The sequence below is a fragment of the Micrasema longulum genome, unplaced genomic scaffold (genome assembly GCF_059751315.1).
Source record: "Micrasema longulum isolate JH-2025_06_02 unplaced genomic scaffold, ASM5975131v1 h1tg002040l, whole genome shotgun sequence".
In the NCBI taxonomy this organism is placed as follows: domain Eukaryota; kingdom Metazoa; phylum Arthropoda; class Insecta; order Trichoptera; family Brachycentridae; genus Micrasema; species Micrasema longulum.
Genome location: NW_028279208.1, coordinates 176,009 through 203,008, shown reverse-complemented (window position 1 = coordinate 203,008; position 27,000 = coordinate 176,009). Strand labels below are relative to the sequence as shown.

Below are 27,000 nucleotides of genomic sequence, written 5' to 3'. Positions count from 1 at the left end.
ATTTTTTCAAAAAAGAAATTTTACTTTTCTAATTTTTAAATCACCATTGCTTGGCTCATTAGTTAACCAATCATTGACTCGGCAAATAAAGACACTTACTGGACGATGACGTCATATTTACAATATAATTTTTACCAGACCCAGCGTGGATAAAAACAGCGTTTATAAATTAACATATTTTTTTACTTTTTATACCATAAAATGGATAATTTAAATTACAAAAAACTTTAAGGTTTTGAGATTCTCGTGATCAGCATCTTTAGAAACGAATCTCATATTTGAGATATCCGGTTTTGTAATCAAACTCTGCAAATGTCCGAGGCTATCCGTTATCCGGGGTTACCCTTCCTTCCCATATTTTTTTTTATTATTGTAACTTAAAATTTTCTAAGCCTGTCCCTGTTGCTAAAACAATGCTTTCTGCAGTCAAAGGCATTTCTGTAACAAAATCAATAAAAAATAATTTAATTAACGAATTATTAAAAAAAAAAGTTAATCAATTTCAATCAAACACATCGTCAAAATGAAAAACTCCAAAAAAAGTCCACAAATAATTGAAAATGATTTTTAGCTTTTTCTGTTAGGACTTCAAATAATATTTAAAAACTTCAAAAAGCGCTAAAAATCAAACAAATTTACCCATTACAATCGCATGCAAATGACAAAGGTTAATAATGAAACATCAGATCAACAAAAAAATGATTTGGGAGTTCCACAAGGATCTGTTCTGGGACCACTATTGTTTATTTTGTACATAAATTATATGACTTTAACATTGTCTGATTGCCAAGTTCGACTTTTTGCAGATGATACCTTAATTTATGTAGCTGAAACGAATATGATTCAGCAATAAGGAAAATAAATGCAGAATTAAAAACAGTCTCCAAATGGCTTAAAGCAAATAAGCTAAAACTAAATGTAGGAAAAACAAAATGTATGATAATGGGTAAGAAACGCTGTTTTAACAGTGATCACAGTGTTGAATTATTGGAGAGGTTCTTGAGAATGTTGAAAGCATAAAATATCCAGGAGTTTGGATTGACTCTAAATTATCTTTTTCAAAAAATGCAGACTATATGAGTAAGAAAATCGCAAAGAAGGTATCCCTGTTAGGAAGGATAAGGAATAAATTAGACATTAAAACCTCTCTGCTGATATTTAAAAGTATTATCGTTCCCCACATTGATTATTGCTCCAGTATTTTATATTTAAGTAATGAAGGAGATCTAAAGAGACTCCAAATAATACAAAACAAAGCTATGAGGATAATATCAAGATGTGGGAGACGAACAAAAGTTTAGAAAAGGATTCAACTTCTAGATATCATGACAATTGATCAAAGAATAAAATTCAATGTTGCTAATGAAATAAACAAAATTATTAAAGGAATAGTTCCGAGATATTTTCAAAATAAACTAAAAAAAAATGGGTTCTTTCATAACTATGCAACAAGAGGATCTAAAAATATAAGACTGGAAAAGAAATCAAAAGCAATGTCCCAGAACTGCCTTATGTACAAGGGAATACAACTATTTGAGGAAATGCCAGAAAGCATAAAAAATTTAATAAATTTAAATATATTTAAAATTAAATGTAAAAGTATATATGTGAAAAATATTACGTCGTATATAGTGTAAATAGTGAATATAATTAATGAAAATGTACATATGAAACAGTGAATATTATAAATTAGGATATTAAGTGTATGATAGTGATAAATAATGTTAGAATAAGTATAGATGTAAATATTGTGTTGTAAATATATATTAGAATATGTTAATCATAGAACTAAATAAAATAAATAATTAAATTTGTGCCTCTTATTTCATTGTTTTTTTTTACACTTATTTATGAACTTATTTGTTATTATTTTAAACTTGCTTTTATTTTTGTTAACACGCCGGTTTCGAGTAGGTTACATTATTTTTCCTTTTATATTGTTTCTGTTCATGTTTACTTTCTTTCTTAAATAAACTCGTTTAGTTTAATAATAAAAACACCTAATTTTGGGCGTTTTGAAGTGACTTTTAACTTATTTAAATTAGTATCGTTTTGGTTTCGGCCGAAACTAGAAGAGAAGTCGAAATTCGCTTTTAGTTTTGGCTGAAAGTCTTGTTTCGATCGGACACTATAGGCATCTTTATCTGTCTATCACTATCATCATCATCGTTAAACCCTTTTCAGTATCCGATGATGCATAGGGCACCACCTTGATCATCGATTACAGGAAGGTACGGTGATCAGTCTTACGCTTTAGGTGCCAGTTTAGGGACAGTGAAATACTTCACTGTGAATACACATTTAAAAACGAATATGTCATATCAACCTTCCTAGCAATCGAATTCATGACTTTAAGCATGGTAGGTGAACACACCAACCAGCGGTGGTATTCTGGATCTTTTGTACCCCCTAAAGAGTGATTTATTTGAAGAAGAAAAAAAAAATGCGACGACGCTTTGCTTCATATAATGGCTACACCGATGATTTAACGTCTAATAGTTAATAAAACTGCTTAAAAAAACGGAATGAAACTAATACGGTTTGCCCAATTTGACCTAATTAAGTGTTTTGGGTAATGCTTAAGGTCACAACAATGTTCTAAATGAGAATCATCATGTAAGTGTCGCTAAATTATCCACTCTCTTCACAGTAAAATGATCAGTCTTACGCTTCAGGCGCAGGGACTATGAAATAATTTAGTATAAAATCACCTTTTTCAAAAAATATTTCACATCAACCATGTAAGGAATCGAACCCGAAACCTCCTGCATGGTAGGCAAATGCGCTAGCTATTGGCGGACATTATTAATATACCTTATTATTTTTTCAAAAACTGAGCACAAAAATAATTTTTCTTTATTCTTCCTTATTTCTTCGTTCTTAAGAACGTAATTCCCTCTTTCCTTTCTTCTTTATTTTTTAATCAATTTTAACTTCTTATAAAAGTATAAAATATTTTGTTTTATAAATAAATTATTAAGAATCCAACAATATTATGTCACTTCAGTTATAATATATGCGGAAAAATGTGTGTTAGTGGTTGTAGCCAATTCAATAAATATGGCGGCGATCTTTACTAAATCAAAGATTTTGATAATAGTGGACTGTATACCATTTATTTTAAAGCACAGTGCGCTCCGTGACGACCGAAGACTTTGAGAAAAAACGAAATAGAGAGCTAGATTATAGCCATTGTGCTATCTTTATATACTATGCTATTAGTACCTACCAGAGTAATAATACTCTGGTGTGGCACGCACCAAAATCAGTAAGAATTTAAATTAAAGACTATTAAACAAAAAACTTAACAATATGTATTAAAATAGGTTTTATTTAATTTCATTAAGGGGTTTATATGTTTACAAACATATTACAATATGATTTGAAAATTTACCTGCTGTTTACTTAAAAAAGATGCCGGTGGGGCGTCTGACTATTGAAAATACTACTATGGGGCACGGCTTGAAGAAGGCTGGGAAACACTGCTCTAGGGGATAAAGAAGATTCATAATTGCACCCCTGTACACCATAAGGCGGACGTTTCTCCACTCGATTTCTTTTTTCAAGATTTTTACCTGAGAGCAGCCATCGCAGCAAAACACATTTCCAGAATTCTGGGTTTTATTTCACAAACAAAACTGTAATTTCCATCCGCCCGGGCAGACAGAATTTTATTTGGCGAACACTATACTTTCATGTAAATATTTTTTTAAATAAACTGATTACAATTACCAATATGAAACCATTCTTTCGCAGAATAACCATTGTCCACTCTGGCAGACTGTATTGCTTGTCTCATCGCCATTACAACACCGAAAGCCATCGTGACTGCAGGTTCTCCAGTAGCTGAAATAAAACAATTCACAATATGTCTACATTAATGTAAATAATAACCCACACGTTTGGTATAAAACAGCATTAATCAATATTATTCCTGGCTTATTACTTTTCTTTCCTACCCATCCATATGGTACCTCACATGCATCAAGATAGCAGAAATACAAAAAAAAACATTTGGCTTTGTAACAAAACAAACAATATTTTTGACATTACACAAAAACATTGCATTAAAATTCTTGACTTCGTCGCAAGTTGTTTAAAAAATTATCATAAATCGTTACATAATTCATAGTGAGTTTCATCATCCAATGCCAAAAATTGAACAACATCCTCATCGTATCAAAGGTAGGTCCATATTCGTGTTCCTTTCCTTTCTTCAAATATTTCAAAACTTTTACAAAACTGAATGAATATCGTTTTTTCGCTACAGTCCGCTATTCGTTAACAATACTAATATATTTTAATAAATCAATAAAACGAGTTTAAGTATTCGTGCTTTCACATTGTGAGGGTATTTATTATTAAGTTACAACTGTTGATTATTAAATGAAGCTTTATATTAAAGCAATCACTTAAACCGACCGATGATATGTCATAAGCCCTGTGGATTCCTAGATTTTCAAATGAATAATTAATTCCTAATTATTCCTTTATCTCGTTTGAGATTTTCTATCAATCATTATATTTTTATTTCGGTTGAGATATGATTCTATTTAAACTATTTATATATGGTGCAAATATTTATTTACAGAAAATCTATCCACGGGAAGAGCATTTTCCCATGAATATGCAGAGTCCTCTGTTCCATCGTTTTTTAAAAAAATACTCTAGAATTACTGGTGTTTGTCCAGTTTTTATCATGAAAAATTCAAACTGTATCATCTGCAAAGCTACATATATTTTCTTTTGTATCCAAATCGCATAGATCATTGACATACACTAGAAATAATATTGGTCCCAACACAATACCTTGAGGCACGCCATAATTGATTTGTAGGAATGGACTTGCATGGTTAATTTGGGCATTTTAATTTATAGGGATTTTACTGGTTTCAATTATATGCGATTGTTGATCCTGTTAAGTTGAAACAATACTAAAACACAATTATTAAATACTACGAAGTCTTACAAACAGCTATTAATCAGCTCAAAACCTGATTTTTCAATAAAAATAATCCAAAATACATGTAATTTGAAAGGTTTTTTTATTACCTATTATTGAAACCTGCAGATTTTTCTCTAGATCGAAGATTTTTGAAAAACCCAAACTGAGGTTTAGTAATGACGTCAAAAGTATCACTAAGTTGTTTTTATTCACACATTGTTTTGATAAGACGCCTTAATCGGTGTAAACCTACTTCAAGTGGAAAAAATATATATGAAAGAGCAATTTACCACAAAATGATGATTAATTATAGTTTTTAAGCTTTATCGAAGTGCATGAATCTTTCACGTTGCACGTGTATATGATGAGAAGATTCGTTTCTCCACAAAAGGGACTCTTGTGCATGCAACAATTATGCCGAATTATAAATGTTAATATTAAATGTTCAAACGGTCAGTAGTGTCGCAGTGGTTAACATCTTGTTGGAGGGTGTGATTCCATAAAATGCTGCCAACGCCAATTGCATTCCACCGGCAACATAACTGACTATTCCTACTCGTTAGCGTCCACGTCGCAAACCCTGGGCAATGGATCACACTCATAACGGTGTGATCACAGCAGATAGCGAGAGGATGAAAGGCGAGTTTCTGGTGCCTCAAAACCATCACCAACCAGCTAAAGAAAGGTAACCCTGACAGAAAAATCCACTAGAAAAGGCAACGGGAAACCACTCTGGTCATCTTTTCCCAGGAAGCTCTATGTCGAGAACATCCAATAAGCAGTTGTCCTGGCTGTGGAATATAAGAGTAGCGCCTGACCGAGATGCTTTCGCTGCAGTATTCGCCAACGTCAGGGGGACCCGACAAGGCACCGAAAGAAGAAGAAGATGAAATGTTTAAAATAAACTTTGAAGTTTTGTCTTGTCTTGAGTCTTGAGAGCGTAGATAAAAAAATAGTAAATGTTAAGTCGATAATTACAGTAATAATTCGTTCAAATAAATTAAAGTTAAAACGTTAAGATACATATATACCTCGCTCATTTCATCCATTATATCTTACGGAGTACGTGTCTGGGGTCTCACCTTCCAGTCTCATCTGGGTAAAATTTATGGTATTCAGGTGAGACTGTTAAGGGGGATTGTACCGGATAGCATTATCCGAGAGGCGAAACATATGGGCGAAGGTCTATATTTAAATTCTGTAATGTCCTGCCGGTAAAACAACTTTGTGGCTACAAATTGATTGTTGATAAAAAAAGAGTTTCCCACACACACAACACTAGATTAAAAACTAAGGGCTCCCTGTTTGTTCCCCGAATTACAAATTACTTCGGAGAGCGAACATTAAATTGCGTTGTTCCGAGATTGTTCAATGATCTCCCACAAACCATCATTAACATGAAAGATCTTCAAATGAAAAAAAAGAACTGAGGAAATATCTTCTAGATACTCTATAGTGCCTGTTTATAAATAAATTTGTAAAATATAAATAAAATAAATGTAATATAGTACAGTCGTGTCGCAGTAGTGTCGCAGTAAAAAAAAATGTCTCCCACCGAAAAGTCTTTAGACTTAGTGGGTAACGAATTCTTGTGTGTATTTTTTTAATTATAAAATAAACGCTGCTTTGCAGCACTGAAAACTGAAAGTAATGTAATTTATGAATATACCTTTCGATCCCAATACTCCAACAGAGTTCTTTTTACTATTTTTGAACTGTACCCTGAAGTCTATGGGAATATCCTTCATTCCCGGTGGTTTATAGTTCCAAGCACGATTAGTCAATAAAGCTCCCGTTTTTTTATCGTATATCAACTTCTCAGATGTCCAGTACCCTATTCCCATAATATACGCTCCTTCTACCTACAACAATTTAAGAACGAAATGATCTCAACTTACATTTCAACAGCCTATATAATTAACAAAATTGGAAAGACTGATTTTTAAAACAATCATTTAAAATAAAATAAAATATGTACAGTATAAAGACTCATTCATTCAAACGACAAACACATTAATGCATTTACGTATATCATTGATATTGCAATTCCAGTAGTAAATTACTAATATTACTGTCAGAGTCATCACTTCAGCATTTTCCCTGTAGTTAAATAATTATATATACCTGTCCCACGTCAATTTTTGGGTTCATGCTTTCTCCCGTATCCTCAAAAATGTCTACTCTTAATATCTGGTGTGTACCAGTTAACACGTCAATTTCAACTTCTGCAATAGTGACTCCATAAACGTCATAGGAAGTTGGCAAACCATTGAGGTTTGTCGCCATATATTCTGCACTCAAATCTAATCGAGCCACGAATGCCGCTTTGATGAGAGCCAACCAAGTGGGGTTATTAAGAAAAATTCTTAGAGGCTCTAATCGTTGCAACAGAACTTGGCAAGCTTTAATGGTAGCGAAGCAGCATGATTCACTAGCCACACTGGCTCCAGTTGGAAAAACGTTGGGAGTAATGTGACTGTTGTTGGGTTTGATGGATATCATTTCTACTGGTATACCCAAGGTATAAGCGCAGACCTGAGCAACCTTTGTGTTGATACCTTGCCCCATCTCTGCTCCCCCATGACAAATGCTAACCGTCCCATCTCCGTGATAGATTGCAACACTCGCGGAATAATTACTCAAATTCTTAATGCCGTATTTCATGGGTATTAAGCTAATGCCGCGTTTACGCCAACGATTATTAGAATTGAAGATGTTTATGTCTGCTTTTCTTGCGTCGAAATTGGCGGATGTTTTGAGAGATTCGATAAGTTTCGGCATAGGGCTTAGAGATTTCATATTCTGCAGGCGTACTGATGTAGGGTCTTTTTCAGTTACGGTGGCTATGTGATCCATTATGTTTTCAATCATTGCAGACCCTTCTGTTGTTCCTAAATATCAAGAAAATACGACCTTAGTTATAAAATTTAAAAAATGACAAAAACATAATATTACTTAATGATTTAATATCTGATCTGTCTTACCTGGAGCTCTACACCAAGAGTTAGATGGTGTATCAGTGATGGCGGTATTGCACTGGATAAACCATCTTTTAGAACTATAACATTTCATAAAGCCTTCCATTGCCAGAAGAGCTAGCAAATTCTCGTTACGGGAGCTTCCTTTATCATTGTAAAAAGTATTTTTTAAATACTGAATTTTTCCATTATTATCAACACCCACCTAAAATATTAAAATAAGGTAGGAACAGGAATCGTTGAAATCGATTTTTTTAACCCAGCCGGGCCGAGGGGGGGGATTCGAATCCCCCATAGACCGATTTGGTCAATTTTACTTTATGTACATAAGCATTCGGCAAACTAACAAAAATGAATAAAATACACGAACGAGTAAAATATGTGTACGCGAAAACATGAATAAATTATTGCACGGTCATAAACACTTCCAACGTTTTATTCTCCTGATGCCATATACAAGTAGGCGCTGGGATCGTTTGGTCCCCCCATTTGTATAATGTGTAACTTTTGGATGCTTAGTTAAGGAAAGGAATAATGTGTTATTTAAAAAAAAATGTATTCCTGTTCTAATTTTTATACAGAAAACTTAATTTTACTTTATAGATAAAATTAAAAATACATGTTAACTTTCCATTGTAATATGGACCCTGGTCCAAGGCCATTTGATATCGTCATTAAAATATCAGGTCAAAATTGGTTTGATAATTATAAGTAAATGTGTAACTCTCGGAAATGATTTTAAACGAACTTACTTCATAATCACAGGAGCAAGGCATGCGTTTTCCAATTGATTGCAAATTTATTTCAATAGGTAACACAAATCGTGCTGGTCTGTGGAGTTTAGCAGCAATCAGTGCACATGCAGCATCCACTTGTACACTACGAGATATTTTTAATCCGTATGCGCCCCCGAGTCTACGCACTGTCATGTTGATACTAAAACAAAGGAAACAAACCTTACTAACATCGAACGTGATTACCATGAGCGATGTCCATAGATTGGATCGAGCCAACGCTCCCCTAAAATTTTGATTTCTAAACAATCAGTACTTATATTTTTAAATAAGAAATTATCTCTACAAAAGTTAACTAATAGTTTTAGTGTTTACGACAAATATTTTTCAATATTAGTTTGTAACGTAGAGGTTTGAAATGTACTCAATGTTCATTCATTAATTACTTTTTTTAAATTGCGACAAACCAACATACAACCTTCCGCCTGTGCATTTTTGCCCTAACTGAAGTAAAGTCAAATCCACTCCGCTCGTGCTCCATCTAAAATATGGAACTGCGTCATTCTGTTGCTTCCAATAAGGTGGTCTCCTAATACTAAATTCAATAATTGCCGCACGCGCAAATTGAGATCTTACTAGCTATGTGGAAGCAATTCTAACAAACCAATCCCGGTTTATTTCTCATATATTATGAGTGTTTTGTGACAAATTTGTCTCTTAAATCGGTTGATACGAATGAATTATTATTATTAAGGAAATATAGCTGTTTTGTGCTCAAATTATGGCATAAAACTGCTTTTTAGTTTATTTCAAAGCACTTGATTCAAATTACTATGTTACTAACAGGTACATATTTTATTTATGACTAAATCTGTAATCGAAAACCTCACCCCACGCCCTTGGTGCTTACCAGTTCTGTTTGAAGGACTTTAAGACTCTTATCAGTATTGCTTAAATGTCTAGTTGCTTCTAACGACTAATTTTAGAAATTATTCCAAATATTCCAAGGCAATAAGCTAAAGCGGTAAATATTCAAGAGCGAGTTATATTTAAAATATAAAGATGTTTTAAGTGACTAAATTAAATATTAATTATTGATGAGGGAGAAACATACTGATTGAAAGAAAATAATTTACCTGTTCATGTGTACACCCAACATTTCAGCTATGGCAAAATGTGACTGATCCATCCATTGTGTTGAAGGATAGACATTTAATCCATCTTCAACGGGTACACAAACACACGTCAAGGTCTCCATTGTAAAATGATATTGTCCATAAACATCAAATGAACCTTTCATGACATGTTTTACATTTAATCCTTTGTCGAAAGGACGTATTGTCAGGTTTAACATTGTTCTTTCTTCGACTAACGAAGAACTCAATACGTCTCTGACAGTGATTAGAGGTGGTTTTGTATCAACGTTTTTGTACGTTACTTTAACCGATTCAGCTGCAATTTTGGCATTCCTCTCAGTGTCTGCAACGATTATAGCTATGGGTTGTCCATAAAAGAGAATTTTGCCACTCGCAATAATTTCTTCCACTGCTGGTGTTGCAAAATTGATTGGAGTGAATGAATTTTTCCCAGGTATATCTTTGGCGGTGAAAATAGCCACAACTCCTTCCATTTTCTACAAACAAACATATTTTTTTTCATTTTAAAGTAACAAATGCATTTGCAGGTATCAAATCTAATTGATAAAAATTAAATGCTAAACTCTTTTACTTCGAAATGATTTTTGCAGGTTCGAAAAATTCAAATGCGCATCGGGTTTTTATTTCTGGGGCCATATTTTTTGTGAGTTATAACAAAATCACGTTCCAAGCATCTAAAAGATGAAATAGTTCAAAATGACACGAATCGATTATAAAAAAGCATATAAACTGAATATTCCTTCAACTAAGCACGTTCATCTAATATTGCTTTTCTTAGGTAATTAAAATGCATTAATACAATAGAGTAAAATCTAAGGTTCCTTACCAGAGAATCTTCAGAAAATATTGTATCTACATATCCACTGTGAATAGTTGAGCACACAAATGCTCCGTACACTTCGTTAGGCTGAGAGGGCATATCGTTTACGTAAACTGCTTCTCCTGAACATTGTGCCAGTGCCTCTAACTTGTCGATGGACTGTCCAACAGGAAACTTGGACTTATTAATATCATACGTTTGTTTTCCACTAGAAACAGGTCTATCGAATTTCAAACCTCCAGATTGGTATTTGGCGTTTATCAATTGTGGTGGAGCGATGCTTAAAATTGTCTGAATGGAAATAAACAGATCATTAATCATTATAAATAGATACGTATTTTTAAATATATTTTACTACGCACTACGAAATATTAGGAAATTAGAAACTCTCTAATGTACAACACAGAGTTCACATGAGGACAATACAACAGACAGAACAGTACTGTCCTGCCCCAACTCCGTAAACAACCTTGACGCACAGGACAGGATAGTGGGATAATACAACAATTTAAACTTAAAATTTGGTAAGGAACCCAAAATAAAATATTTGTATTGGATTCAATTCTACTTTTTTTTTTAATATTCAAGAGTTTATAATGTGACGCGTTTCATCTTGTTCCGACATTATCAAACTAACTTAAATATTCACAAAGTTTCCTTATATACTAACAATAAATGCTGTTTAATGATATAGGTGTATAATGGTGCTTATAGTTTATTGGCAAGTATTAAGAATTTCTCAATACTTGATAAAAGAAAGAAACGCCGCATTATACACACTCTCCATTTTTTGGACATGACAGTATTAGTTCCACCTTAACTATCAACTCCATCTTACGATATATTCAACCTAACATATCTATCTTATTATGGTGTTCCTCTCTTGATCTCTTAGAGTCTCTTGCCTGCTTTCATTCTCAGTGTCTTCATTTTGGGAGTCATCAATACTTGTTTAGTCCTGACTGTGTCTGACTCTTGCTTCAACGACATATGTTATTATTCATCTTGGGCATGCTTTATAGATTCTCATGTTACTGTTGATCTTTTTCTTTTTGATTTTCTTATTGATCTTTTCTATCGTGAATTTTAGAGCACTGGAGATGGCAGCTGCCTCGTTGGCATGAGCTTGTATTTTCTCATACCGATCAGCTCCTTTAATCAGGCATATGCCTAAATATCTAAAGGTGCTGACCTGATTTATGGGTTTCTGCTCCACAGTCAGGTTATATGTTTTTAGTATTTTAGAGAAGGTCATACATTTTGTCTTATCGATAGAAATCTCCATGTTATATTTTTTCAAGCGTTTTGTAGTACCATATATATGTATGGCATTCTTTGTATGTCAATAAAAACAAATAAAATGTATTACATTGAATTTATTTCACTGCTTACCTTGTAAAACAATCCTATGGCCAACTTCTTTCTGTATTCTGAAGATAGTCTATACAGATTCACATCAGGAAAAATTTCATCATTAAGGCTTTGAACCGCTAGCTTAAATATATTATTACTGAATATATTTTTTCCTGTCAGGAATTGCTCCGTCTGAGTTGCGTGGGTGAAATCAACTCCGATTCCACCATATACTATTCTGGCTTGAAGAATTACTCCATCGTTTCTCATTTTGAAAAGAAATCCTGAGTTGACTATTGCTTCATCATTTTGCTCTCTCATCATTATCTGAAAATTAGCAAAATTATTTCCTAAGTCATTAAAAAGACAATTTTTTGATCACATGAAAACAGAAAATAATTTTAATAGGGTTCAATCATTTTTGAAAAAAAAAAGTTCTAGTCAGGTCAAATACATACCGTATGTATCAGAAAATGGGTTTGCAACGGTAGGTATAGTAAAAAACCAAATACTTAATTGGCCTAAAAATATATAAAAAAGCAAATAAAACTCAATGAGGAAGTTCAGTGTCTTTTTTCATTTGTGAATAGACTATTAAACTAAGCGAAAAAAAAAATATTTCACATATCGTATAATCAGCGCAATGATTTTTCGAAGTTTTGTATTTCTGAAATAACTCCGCGTTGGACGTCAGAGGTTGTTCACTATTAGTTCGCTCCCATTGGTTCGTTTACGGTAAGCCAACCGGATATCCTTCACAGCTGTCACATCATTGGTTGGTTCATATAAACCAGTGACGTCAATCAAAGTAGTGCGTTTTTATTACAATATTTTTTTTTCTTTTTTTCGTACATTTTCTAGAAACTTTGCCGTACAATGTAATGCTCTAATTTTTACCGCGCGCAAGAAAACATTTTTTGTATCAAACGTAGGGCTGAAGTTCCTCATTACATACGAAGGTATGGTGCTTTAGAATGTTTTTAGGAAGTTAATATGTGCCTGTCAGTAAAAAAAGTAAACCATTTTTGCTTAGGTAAGCACGGACAATTGAATATTTTATATGAAAACTGTCCGTTACACACACATAAGCAAAGGTTATGAAATATTTTAATGGACAGGACCATGCTTGATTCTCGGTCTCAGGTTCGATTTCCAACACGGTTGATTTGAAATATTTATTTGAAATGGAATTTTTGCACTAAAACTCGTAAATAGCAGACGTGTCGGATGAGATACCTGACGCGCTATCTACCCCAGTAAAAACAGAAACATACCAAATTATTTTAGAGAACATTTATGGCCTAACCAAGATACTGCAATGTAAACGGATTTTTTTATGTTGAGCGACGTTAGTAGCCGTTACTCGTGGTTTTGTGGTTTTACGTAATTGAACAGTGGTTATTAATAACGAGCGCCCGAGTATTCCAAAACATCCCGAATGGGAGACGTATTTTTAAGTGATACCGAAGCATCCCGAATGAAAAACACTTTATGTATTTACGAATATGCGTGCCGGAAGCGTAAGACCGGTCACTGTAAAGTCCAATTATTAAATATTTATTCAGTTTTTATAACATAGTTGCGAGTTGATGATTTGATCATTATTTTCGATTACGCTCAATTTAATTACAGTTTTTTATGTGATCAAAGTCGTGAAATGCGAATAAAATTTTAAAATATAAAATTACCTTATGACTATCATAAATATGATCAGATAGTGGGGGTAAATTAATTCTCTTGATGATATTGCCAGACATTTTGAAACTCATGTATTCTAATAGCGTCATCGTTTTTGCGAATCCATTCTGATCAACTGAAAAAGGTCAACAATATTTTAAGTATGTCCAAATTAGAAAGTAAGGAGATAATCAAAATTGGCGGATATTTCAAAAGAATTTAACCTCCTTGGGAAGCGAACGTGAAAGTCATGTGTGATAACTTTACGCTCTACGTAATTTTCGCCGTTCTACCCTCTTCGGACCCCTGTAGCTCAATCACAATGGGTGCCACTGTCTCGTATTACTGTCGGTAATAATCGACGCGATACAAGTTTCTCACCGCGATGCTTAATAATTGGCGAATGTGTTTTTTTTAATTTTTATTATTTTATTTATTGGGGATTTTAACAGTATACTTTAAAAAAAATATGACAAATAAAATATACAGAGAATAAAACCAACGACAGAAATACATGAAATACTCGTAAAATACATACTAGTGTGTTTGTTGGAGTGTAAGAGTGTGTGAGAGGGTGGATGAGTGGGTGTTTTAATACAATGAGGGTGGACATGTGTGTAAATATTATTGTGCAAATGCCAAAAATTAATTAAGAATTAGAAATAAAATAAGATTTTATTTTAAAAACTAAGTATAGGATAAAAAAGTGTGTTTTAAAACGCGCATTTTAAATGTTAATTTGTTACAATAAAATGGATCAATAATGGGAAAATTCAAATTATATTCACGAGCTAAACGTATAAGTGGAGAGTTCTGGGCATAGTTTGTACGAACTGCTGGCACATGAAATAGAAAGCTCGACGTGTGACGAGTGCGGTAGCCAGAGACATTTAATGATAACTCCGACATAATAAGGAAGTTCAGTGTTTTTTTTAATTTTTTTTATTTGTTAATAGACTATTAAACTAAGTCTATTTTTTTTATTTTTTTTTATATATCGTATTATCAGCGCTACGATTTTTTTAAGTTTTGTATTTCTGAAATAACTCCGCGTGTAACGTCAGAGGTTCATTTCCGCTTATTCTCATCCAGTTCTTCCCATTGGTCCAGAAGCGACAAGCAGACCGGAAATCTTCCATAGCTCTCAGATCATATGTTGATTCACATGAACCAGTGACTTTATTCAAAGTTGTGTGTTTTTATTAAAATATTTTTTATTATTTTTTCCGTACATTTTCAAGAATCTTTGCTTTCCAATTTAATGCTCTAATTTTTACCCCGCGTAAGAAAACATTATTTTTATCCAATTTCCCGCAGGGCTGAAGTTCCTCATTCTGTTTGAAATATATCTATATGTACAAATATTCTATTTCATTAATATATAAACTCCTGATCGAATAGCCAGTCTATTATTTTGCCCTTGCCACTTTTGGTAGTGCCATTTCTAAGATTGTTTGGCAACAAATTGAAAAATAACTGGAACCACATATTTAAGAGTTCTTTTCCCATATTTGTTGCTTGTCTTTGGAATCACTAAACCTTCATTTTTTGTGAATCTTGTGTAATAACCATGTTCAAATAAATTTTTTAATTTATCACTTTTTCTTTGTTCCAAAATGATACAGAGCCACAGAATTCCGCGAACCGGCAGCGCCTTTATAGATTTATACAGTACACATTTGTTACTCTTTATTTTGTAAATATCATTAGAGACTATTTTTTGAACGAAGGAATACTGTAAACTCTGTATCATTTTTATGTTTGTGATTGTTGATTAAAATGCATATCTTTTTTACTACTTTTCTTCTATACTTCACTGTTTTACAATAAATCTTTTATTATTTTTACTATACATTACTTTTATTGAATTTAACCATAACAATTATTTTTGTTTTCTTTCTATTGTATAACTTTATATTTACAAAAATATTTAACTTTATAACTTTCATTTCATACAAATTGGCTACGGTCATTAGTTTTAATAATACATAAATAAAACGTAGGCCTGAAAAAATAACAAAGTTGATACATAAATGGAATTAGCAATATTTGAAAACTAATTCATGAATATCATTTAAACTATTCTTCAATGGGAAAAGATAATAAAAAGAAAGGAAAATGGGAGAAATTGGGAAAGGAGATATTTCTTCGGGCGAATTTAAACTGAGTTACTGTAACATCTTTTAAAGTGTATGGGAGATGATTCCTTGCATTATGAATTGTGTAATATTCTCCATTCTGCACTTTTTTAACCGGATTGTCCCCTTATATTTTGAAACAACTGATTTTAATTAGCAATATCTAAACATATTAATTTATGTAAAAATATTAAAATCTTTGAGGATTTCATTTACTAAAAAAAATTTCTCACTTTATATGATAAAAAACTTAACCTTCCGCCAAAGTGACTCAATTTCGACTTATTCAAAAAACTGCGATTTCTAATTAAATCTGAAAAAACAAAACTGATATTATGATAAGTTGTTTACGAAATAGGTATTTAAATTCCACTATAATTCTTCTGAAACATAATTAACATTAACATTAGCATTAATGTATCTTCGGGTGTACCACAGGGTGCTCACCTTGCTCCTTTGCTATTCAATATATTCATCAATGATCTAAAAAATGTTTTTCTTACTTCATCAATTTGGCTGTTTGCGATGAAACTAAAATTCTCAAACAGATTGACAGCCCTTCCGATTGTTCACTTTTACAATCTGATTTACTGTCTTTTAGCGCTTGGTGCTCATCCAATAATCTACATCTCAACTTAAGTAAGTGCAAGGTTATACGAAGAAATATTATCATCTGTGTCTAGTACACGTGATTTAGGTATTATACTTGACACTAAACTTTCTTTTACAATTCATATTAAACATGTTATCAATAAATCCTTAAAACTTATTGGATTTATTAACAAAAGCACAACTGACCTCAAAAATATCAATACCCTCAAAACTCTCTTTTGTTTCCTAGTTCGCCCGCACCCAGAGTATTCCTCTGTTATCTGGTCTGCAAATTATGATGTTCACATCAATAATATTGAATCAATTCAACATCGATTTTTGAGAAAGAAAGGCTGGAAGTTGGGCTTATCCAGAGACCAATATACGTATAATGAGTTGGAAACTACCATAAATATATATTTTCTTCAAGACCATCGAAATAAATTCGACCTTCTAGTCCTATTTAAAATTCTCAGCTCACTCTTTCATGTGCCTGAACTAATGAGCTCAATAAAAATAAATATCTCAACTAGAAACCTCAGACAAAACTCACTCTTTCATACCGTTAACCATAGAACTAACTATGGTTTTCATTGCCCTATGCCCAGAATTCTTAGGTCTGCCAACAAACATACCAGTCTTGATTTCTTTGAGAACAAGTTATCTTCTTTCAAACGATCGCTGAATCAAATTCAATTATAATCACCTCTCTCCCGCTTCCACTCCCACCAAATCTACTATAAACCATTGAGTCTTTACATTTTTTTATTATGATTTTCTATGTATAAATATGTCCTTAAAAATGCCCACTGGGCTCACATAATATATGCTTAAGGCAAATCTACATAAGGAAAGTAATACTTGACATCCACAAAAATAGGAGCACTCAGGTGATTGTGAGTCATGCGCACTCAACCAGGAGTACAATAAGAAACGATTTGGTGATTCCAATAGCACGTACAGCGGTATTCCAAAAATCATTTCTATTTAACGGACCTAAACTATACAACCTGATACCGTCATTTTGGAAATCTGATAAACCATCAGTTTTGAAAAGAAATTTAAAAATTTGGTTGACAGACATTGGAAGTAAGGAATCGGAGAATTTATTAAAGATAGTAATCTAAATATTATGCTATCCCATTGAATCATATTTAAATTTATTGTATTTTCGCATGTGCATATATATTGTGTATATATATGTGCATGTATGTATATGTGTGTATATATGTATGTATATGTATATGTATGTACGAAGTATGTATGCTTTATATTTATGTATTTAATTGTATTTTTACATTTAATGTAAACTTTTTTTTTTTCTTTTCTTCTCTTTTGGGCTATAACTGTTTTTTTTTATTTCTTCAATATTGTTTTTTATTTATAGGAAATATTGTCGTAAACCATATTTGCCGCAACAAATCGGTTTCTTAGAACAGGCATTTGCCCATATAGGAACCGATTGCAACATTAGGCGTATTAATATTTCTGGCTAGCCGACCCTTCATATACTAAGCCTACTCCTAGTACTAGCAGAAATTGCCAGAGTGTTTTTTGTGCCATTTTGTAACATTGTATGTATAAACTAATAAATGAATAAAAATAAAAAATAAAAAATAAATAAATAAAATAAAATTAAAATAACATTAACACATGTAAAACGCAACTGATATTTTACCTTAAACTCTTATTACACGGTTTTGCCTTCAGGCAATATGCTCGCTTTTGTATGACGACATAAATAAGAAAAATACGTATTCTAGGTACCTATCGTTAATGTTGCTCCAACTGTTTCTAGGATCAGGAACACATCGGATGCAAATTCTGGGTGTTCGTGTTTTATACTCAAATTACCAGCAAGAGTACCAATCTAAAAATTACAACATTTTCCAATGAATACAATTAAAATATTTACATAAATTTTATATTTGAAGCACTAACTTTGATGTTATTCATTATAATAAAATAAACAAAACAACTTTGTTTTTAACCACTATTTTTTTTATTCATCGGCCTCGTGGTATAATGATCAGCGCGTAAGCCTGCCATGCAACAGGTCTCGAGTTCGATTCCCGACATGGTTGATATGAAATATTTATTTAAAAGGGTGTTTTTACACTAAAATATTTCATAGTCCCTGGACTGGTACCTGAAGCGTAAGACTGATCATCTTACATTAATGGAACAAAAATGATCAAAATACGCTGCGATTGGTGTACCAATGCAGTGCCCTATGCATCATTAGGTGCGGAAAGGGAATGATGATGGTTTTATATTTCCTACTATCAAACATTAAACCTGCATTCTACACAACTAATAATATAGGAACATTGTTAAAAAATCACAAAGATAAAGTCCAGAAATATAATAAATCTGGGATATACCAATTAAATTGTAATGTTTGCGATTAAATCTACTTTGGAAAAACTAAAAGAAAATTTTATATTAGAGTAAAAGAACACTTAAGGTGCTTAAATAATAATAATTTTTCTATATTCGCAAACCATCTGATGGAAAATAATCATAACTTCAATAAAGTTGAAAATAAAATATTAAAATTAGACAACTCAGAAATCTTAGAAATTTAAAAAGTGATTCAAAATTGGTGAAAAAAAATAATAAATAACCAAATAAACAATATTTCTATAGTCCTCTCCTGTCTAGCTTCGAAAATATTGATATCAAATTACCACCCTTGTACGAAAAAAGACTTGATTTATTGGGTCTACGTGTAGTATTTAGTTAACATGATAAAAATAAAATAGGAATTAATTTATTAGTTATGTAAACCTTGACGAAGAAGCTTGTTTGCTTTGAAACCGGTCGGTGGAAAAAAAATAGTGTTTAAAAACAAAGTTGTTTTGTTTATTTTATTTAAATGTTTACATTTTATTTATTTTTAGATATGTTCATATAGTTTAGCTTAACAACTTACGTTTCTAACAGGAATATGAGCAACAAGGTCTAGATGATCCCGCAGTTTGAGAGTGTACGCAAAGTAATCATTTTCGTTGGCTACTTTCTCAAATACTTTCATAACCTCATTTAGTGTCATGTTCGCTCCAAGAGTCAAATCAGCAGCTACAGAGTACGTTCGTAACTCACTAACTGCCGAAATATCTATCATCACTCGAGGGTCAAACTGTCTCGGATATGCACCTAAATAATAAGAGAAAGAGATAATAAACTCACAGCTAAAGCTAAAAAATCCTTTGGTTGTATCGAGACTCTCAACATGTTTCGTATGAACATCTTCGTTTTCACGTTTGAAAAATTTAGTGCAAAGAAAAATTCCATTAGAATTATTTCCAAAATACCTATATGTTAATCTGCGAGTGTATGTTTTAGACAGCATCACAGTGTTCATAATCTGGGCTCCGATTACAATTGGAAGTCAACAGAGTTGTTTTCGACTGTCTATTCAGAAAAACCGATATGTATGTATGAAAATAAGTATATTTGCATGAACATTTAGAGCATTTTCGTCGGCAACCTATAATTTAACATGTTTAGAAGAAAAAAGTGTATACATATTCTGCTTTTTATACAGAAAACTTAATTTTACTTTGAAGATAAAATTGGTGATAAATGTTAGCTTCTGGTTTATTAACATAAGCTACAATGCTTTTAGAAACATTAATATGTGTGCGCATAGCATAAAACACACGCATCAGAACCCAGATAGAATTATCACAATCTGAAAGGCCATGAAAATCCAAGAAGTTTTTTAAACTAAATGAGAACCTTTTTTTGCAACGATAATCTAAACCGACTCCGACGTAGAATGAATAAATGCTTTATATGGTCTACTCCATGGCTGTGAATCTTTGACTCTGAAAGTGAATGTAATGAACCGGTAGTAGGCATTTGATATGTGCATACACCGTTGAATACTCCGTATACCATGGACATGGTTATTTATGGATATAGTTATGGATACATGGATATGGTTATTTATGCAGACTTACTCCAGAGAGCCTGAGTCAATAGAAAACTATTGTCGAGTGTTGAAACGGAGTGGTTAGAAATGTCTTATATTCGGGCCATGTGCTGAGGGGAGATAATTATCACCTCTTTCAACTGATATAATTAAGAGCAAGATGGAGATGACTTAGATATTATTTTTGTTTTCAATATAAATTTAAAATGTTTACCTTTAGCGGTATTTCCTGATACAAGCATATAAGAATCAGTTCCTTCGGTTTTAAAAAGCGCCAAAATATCGCTTATTTTGTACACTTTAAACCATTTACTTTTATCCAATTGCAATTCCAAATTTCTCGGTTCTAAGAGCATATCTGCGTCAATGAAACAAAACCCGTCTTCTATTTCATCCTCACTAGCATGGATGGTTTTTGATAAAGAATTCTTGCACAAGCTCATTGAAGAAAGGTCTTCGATATCTCCTATTTCATTTGGCTCCATTTTCGGAGCATCTGAAGCAAATGATTTGAAAGCGTCACAGATAGGACGATAACCAGTACAGCGACAAGTGTTACTACCAAATGAGTTTTCTATTTCTTTCATGGTCTGGTTTGGTTGATTCTCTTGTAAACTACAAAAAAACAAGATTACAATAATTGTCTTTTAAACATTACTATTTATCTCATCAATTTCTAAATACACGATTCCTCTTTTTATATCATATACACTCGTTTTTATTGACGTCTAAATTATGGCTTGTTCCCATTTTATTTTGAATACTTTCAAAATAGTTTTCAACACGGCATGTACTCCTTTGTGTTTCTGATGTCCAATACGAAATTGGTTCAAACTAGTTTTTTTGTTTGATTAGATAATATTTCTTCCAGCAACCAGCCCATCGATGCGAACAATGTCTCGGTGCTTCTACTGAGCATGCAGAACAACTTTTTGCTTTTTAGGCTAGAAAAAAACTTCAAAGATAGGCAAAATTTGGTCAGGTTTAACACATCTAGAATTTTTTCGCAATCTATCGGGTCTTTTAAGACGCTGATTTAATACAGTTTTAATCGACATCTTTAAAATACTTATTAGTTAGTTATTTTACGTCCCGACTATTCTCCAGCAAATACCTCTTAATGTTCCTTCACGTAGACTCAGAAATAATGAAATTATGTTCATCGGTCATTATAAGATTCATTACCAGGCACCTCTACCCAGAATGATCAGATTTGTTAAAGAAAATTAGGATTCGGTTTTAAATCAAATAACTTTATTAATCAATTAATAAAAAATAAAAAATATTCAATCAACTCCAATCACCTTTAATCAACCTGAATCCCATAATGCTTGTCCATATTTTACATTACTTTTTCTTTTATTGTTTCGTTTCTAGTTTTCGGTTATTGCTTATAATAGCTTTTTTCCTTAAAATGTATGTTTGAAATAGACTTTGTCAGCAAATTTATTAAAATAAAATTAAAATAGAAATACCTCATTATCGCGTCGGGCACGATAAATATTCGCAGACAGAAAATAATAAAACCGTTCGAATAAATTAATGTTTTCAATAAAAAAAAGTATACTTAATGAAAACGATTCATATAACGTTTACCTGAACATATTCATGACGAAACCAGGGCTACAATAACCACATTGTGTACCGTTAAAGGTAGCTAATCTTTGTTGTATTGGATGATATTTCATCCTATCGCCGATTCCTTCCACAGTTGTAATCTCCCATCCGTGACAAGATAAAACAGCAACTAAGCACTAATTTTAAACAAAAATCATAATTTTTTTAACATAATTTTCATATTTTCTTTTAAAAAACTACATTAAAATAGAAAGTCGTTTTATAATTTTAGAACAATAAAGATTACTAGAATATTCATAGTAGTTGCCAAGATATTAATTAATTAATTAAGTGCAATTGGGTTAGCTGGTTACAAGTTAAAAGGATTGTCTTATTCGCTCAAACCAATACTGAATCACCTGCTCCACAAACGTTTAGTTTATGTTATGTTTTTGTTCTTTAATTGTGCGTTTTATAAGATAAATAATACAGGTATGCAGAAATGAAATATAAACATAAATAGAAAGGTAGTGTTTAAAACTTTCTTAACATTTTATTTCATATTCTCACATGCATAAAAAAAAAAAAATTGTTAAGTGCCCTCAGCACAGGTCACATTATTTTTTTAATAAACTATTGTTTATAATGTGAAAAAAATCATCTATCTTATACACACTTATCTTATATAATTTATAAAAGATGGTGGAGTTCTATAATTGAGGATATGCAGAATGGCCGGAGAAGTTAGGTCCAAAGGTAAAATGTAGGTACCTTATATTGAGCGTATCCGAATCACCCCTATGTGTGTTCCGCGATTTTGCGTAGTTTTCGAGTTATGAAATTTTTTATGGGTCGTTAAAAATTTTTGACCGGATCTCCGGATTTTATTTTTTATTTTTATTATTTGTGGAAGGTTTTATGTAAATCATTATTTTTGTACTTTCACTCATAAAGTAATCAGCTTCGTAACATTAATGGAAGCCACATTTTTTTTTATACTTAAAATGGCGAATTTACGTTCTATATGCTCATTTACAAATTGAATATATTTTATGTACACTAGTTAAACTTTTAAATAAAAAAAGAATGGGAAAAGTGCAAAAAGATCATACAATATTGTGAAACAAATTTAGATCTAAATGAATAAAAATAATGGAATATTTATTTTCTTTTCAAGGGTGTTTCTCTGTGAGATAAACATATTGTTACTCTGGCATGGCGAGATAATTGGACTGTTGACAAATATGCCCTGCTTTTACTTATTTTGATAGTGGCAATATTACAGAATTATGAGATAAAGATAGCTTACAGAGTTGACAGAAAATGTGTCCATTTTTCTAGTTACTGGGTGTGCTATCTTCGCTGATACGATACATGCCCCACACACCCCTTCATGGCACATAGCCTTGGTGCCTCGGAGATTAACATGATTCCTCAGGAAGCTGTTGAGGCTAGTGTCAGTTCTAACGGATGATACTACAAAAAACAAATTTATTTTATTTTATTTATTTATTCATTAAAAATTACACAATCAAATATTTATGAACTTATTAAGGCATTTTAGGCTATGCCCGTGTCAAGCCACAATAAATAACAATAAAAATACATAGTAAAATTAATTAGATCAAATTATAATGACATAGAATCACAATCTAGAAAAAAAGATAAATGTAATAAATAATCATATTCCAAAGAATACAATGCAAAAAAAATAATCAGAAATAATGTTTAAAATATAAATTATACAAATTAAGAATCACATATAATCAAATATACAAAAGAGTGGTATCATTAAAATCAACAAAATAATAGTAAAATATAGTGGTATTAAAAAAAATAAAAAACAACAAAATAAGAGCATCATTTAAATCAACAGAAAAAGAATATATATATAAAAGCATAATTGAAATGATAATTGAGTTATGTTTTCTAGAAATTCACTCAATTATAGTAAGAAATATAAGAAATAGGAACAATAAATCATATGCCAAATAATAGTACGTACTAAATTAAATTATACAAAAATACATAATAAGAAAAACATAAAAATTATCAATATATATAAAAAGTAAATAAAAGTAAAAAGTATGGAAGGAAAGCAGATTTGTAAATTTTTGCTAATCTCGAACTTTAAAAAAATTAAATCATTATCAAAGGTGTGGTTTTACCAATTTACAATTCTTTTTCAGATAAGATTCATTGGTTACGCCAATTGGTTTACTATATGTGTGTATAGCGCATTTACTGGGTTGAGGCGTTCAAATTTATTTGCTGCCTACTGGACCCTGGTTAAGATGTTGCAATTCCTACCGTGGGGACCAATATCGCCTTATAATAATACAATATGGCCTTATAATAACAACTGAATTGTCGTCGTGTGTACATGTGCCTTTTATATTCTCACCGCCATCGCGAATAATTAATTTTTGCCATCAATAATTTATTAAATCTATTGTGTCGTGTAATTGCATATAATAATCAAGAAACCACGTCAAGTGCCCCTCTTTTCTGACCACAGGATCTGAGTTTGCCTGCCACGATAGAAGTTCTGAACAATAAGGTGCCAGAACCCCAGTATAAGGTAGGTAATTGCATTCATTGTATTAGGGTTCGGTGGACAAGTAAATAAAGATAACTGAAATCCGCGAACCAGACCAATTCGAATAACTAAAGATTACTAACTATTACTGACTAAAAGTTGTGTCTTTTTTTATTTTCAAATACCTGCTTGTTCTTTATATTTATATATTTTTTAATGTTTCAAAATTTACATTTGTTTTAATTTTATTGTAATTGATAGTATTTACATTTTTTTTTTAATTATTAATGGCACATTTTCTATTTTATATTTATGCCTCAATAATATTACTATTGAATAGTTTAAGCATCATTTAACGAAAAAACACATGTAAAAAAGAAAGTCCCTAAACACAGAAATTTCCTAGCTAGTCGGGATCTGAAACAAAGAACCTCTGTACATTTTAAAACTAAAGTAAATTGATAAAATAGAATGTCATGCAAACGTCAATCAATTCTAATTCGAAGGCGTATAGTAGGATTTGCATGTTAGTGTAATTATTGTCCTAACAAAGAGATACGTCTCGAAACCGGTAGACATATACAAGTCATTTATATCCAAATATTTACTAACATTTATGACTATGGTATTTCATTTAGCATGCGAATGAAATTTAATAAAATAGCAATAATTTTAATTACTACGGGGGAATTAGACCATAACAAATGTTATCTAATAGGTTTGCATGAAAGAAATGCTTAAATTAATACATAATTCATTACTGTTGATTAATTATAGAACGACAAAAAAAATTGCCGTTAAAAAGCGTTTTTATTTATTTTTAAATAAAGATTAACCCAAATATTTCCTTTTAGCCGTGCATAACCGTATTAGAAAATGGGAAACAAGTTGTGGTTGGACGGGATTAGAACCTCGGACCTGGTTATCCTGAATCCGCACCACTATCCACTGGACACAACCCTTCTTATTTATTGCTTATTGTTTAAAAAATACGTTTTCAATGAATATGTATGTAAATTTGTTGCAACAGAAAGGGAAAACATTTTTGAATAGGGAACATTGAAGTCTAGGCATTAACAGGGTTTATGTCCTGTCATTGGCTGATTTAAGTGGCCACATTACTCACTGTGTAACATTCTATCCTGGACGAGTGCTATCGACTCGATGGCTACTCTCAGGTAAAAATATTGAATAAGGAAATCGAGTGGAGATATATCTGCCCCGTATTATAGTGGTTAGCGCGTTTGCCTACAATACTTAAAGTCCGGTGTTGGATTCATGGGATGGTCGAGATGAAATATAAGTAAGGTTGATCACATGATCTTCATGTAATAGATTATCAAAAAAGTGTGGTTTACCAATGCAGTGGCTTATGCACCGCTGGGTGTGAAAATGGAAATTATAAAATTATGATGAAAGTTTTTTTTTGCATTGATATTCTCAATATTGTTTTTTTTTTAAATATTATTTTGTATTTTAATTTACTCGATTCGAAAAAACCATGATAAGTCGTGAGTATGTCATCATCATCATTCCCTTTCCACACCTAATGGTGCATAGGGCACTGCATTGGTACACCGATCGCAGCGTATCTTGATCATTTTCGTTACATGAAGGTGATGATCAGTCTTACGCTTCAGGTACCAGTCCGGGGACTATGAAATATTCTAGTATGAAAACACCCTTTTAAATAAATATTTCATATCAACCATGTCGGGAATCGAACTCGAGACCTCTCGCATGGTAGTCAAACGTGCTGACCATTACACCACGAGACCGACAAGTGAGCATGTAATCTATTAATTAATTTTAAATTAGTAGATCAATTGTAAAAATATATATGTGTCGTTGTAAAACAGTGCTATTGAGTGCACAAATTTCGAGAAAAATACATTCCTAGTGACAACCGGTTTCGGAACACAATTTTTCCATTTTCAAAAAAACACTTATGTACATACTTGTTTAAAATAAAATTTAAATCTGTAGAATTTCATCTTTAACCTACCTGAAAAGTACTTTCCGTTGATAGTAAACTGCACGTCAGACATATCAAACTAATTTATTGATTAATTACGGATTTTATTACAGCTATTATAACTTGATAGTAACACACAACGATTGAATACTTTGTGAATTTAATTCAACAAAGGCTGGCCACATCGATTTGTGTGTTACCACTTCGAAGTCTTGTACAAGATGTAACGAAAAAGAAAGCATTTTAAAAGCGAATTAATAAAAAGGTGAATTAATAAAAAATTAAAAAAATATTAAGAAATTAAAGAAAGTAATACTTAAATCCACATTTCACGACATCTTTGAGACTGGTATCCACGGAATCAATAAAACCGGTCATTGGTTATTACAAATTTATGGATTTTAGCGTCAGTCGTATATTATTTATAAAATAAATTACTAAAAACCTTCGTCAATAACTTTTACTAACAAACTTGAATGTTTTATGTATCTAAAATTTATATTTGAAGCACTGACTTAAATTAATCCAAAAATTTATTTTTTCTTTAGTTCACTGTTGTCTAGTTTTAAAGATCATATCTGTCTCACTTCACACCT

At 31.9% G+C, this 27,000-nt stretch overlaps 1 protein-coding gene across 1 annotated transcript; it reads right to left on the bottom strand.

The window, feature by feature from the left end:
• Nucleotides 1–242: 242 nt before the first annotated feature.
• LOC148273209 (uncharacterized) lies at nt 243–26,477 on the bottom strand. Its single transcript, XM_088239013.1, has 16 exons — nt 26,435–26,477; nt 23,200–23,366; nt 21,930–22,087; nt 20,548–20,948; nt 19,329–19,552; nt 18,161–18,263; nt 13,676–13,800; nt 12,027–12,314; nt 10,641–10,925; nt 9,794–10,290; nt 8,676–8,859; nt 7,930–8,128; nt 7,070–7,836; nt 6,615–6,807; nt 3,733–3,846; nt 243–438 (listed from the first exon to the last, which is right to left on the bottom strand). The coding sequence occupies exons 1-16, from the start codon at nt 26,475–26,477 to the stop codon at nt 368–370; spliced, it is 3,819 nt and encodes a 1,272-aa protein (XP_088095139.1). The 3' UTR covers nt 243–367.
• Between the last annotated feature and the right edge of the window lie 523 nt (nt 26,478–27,000).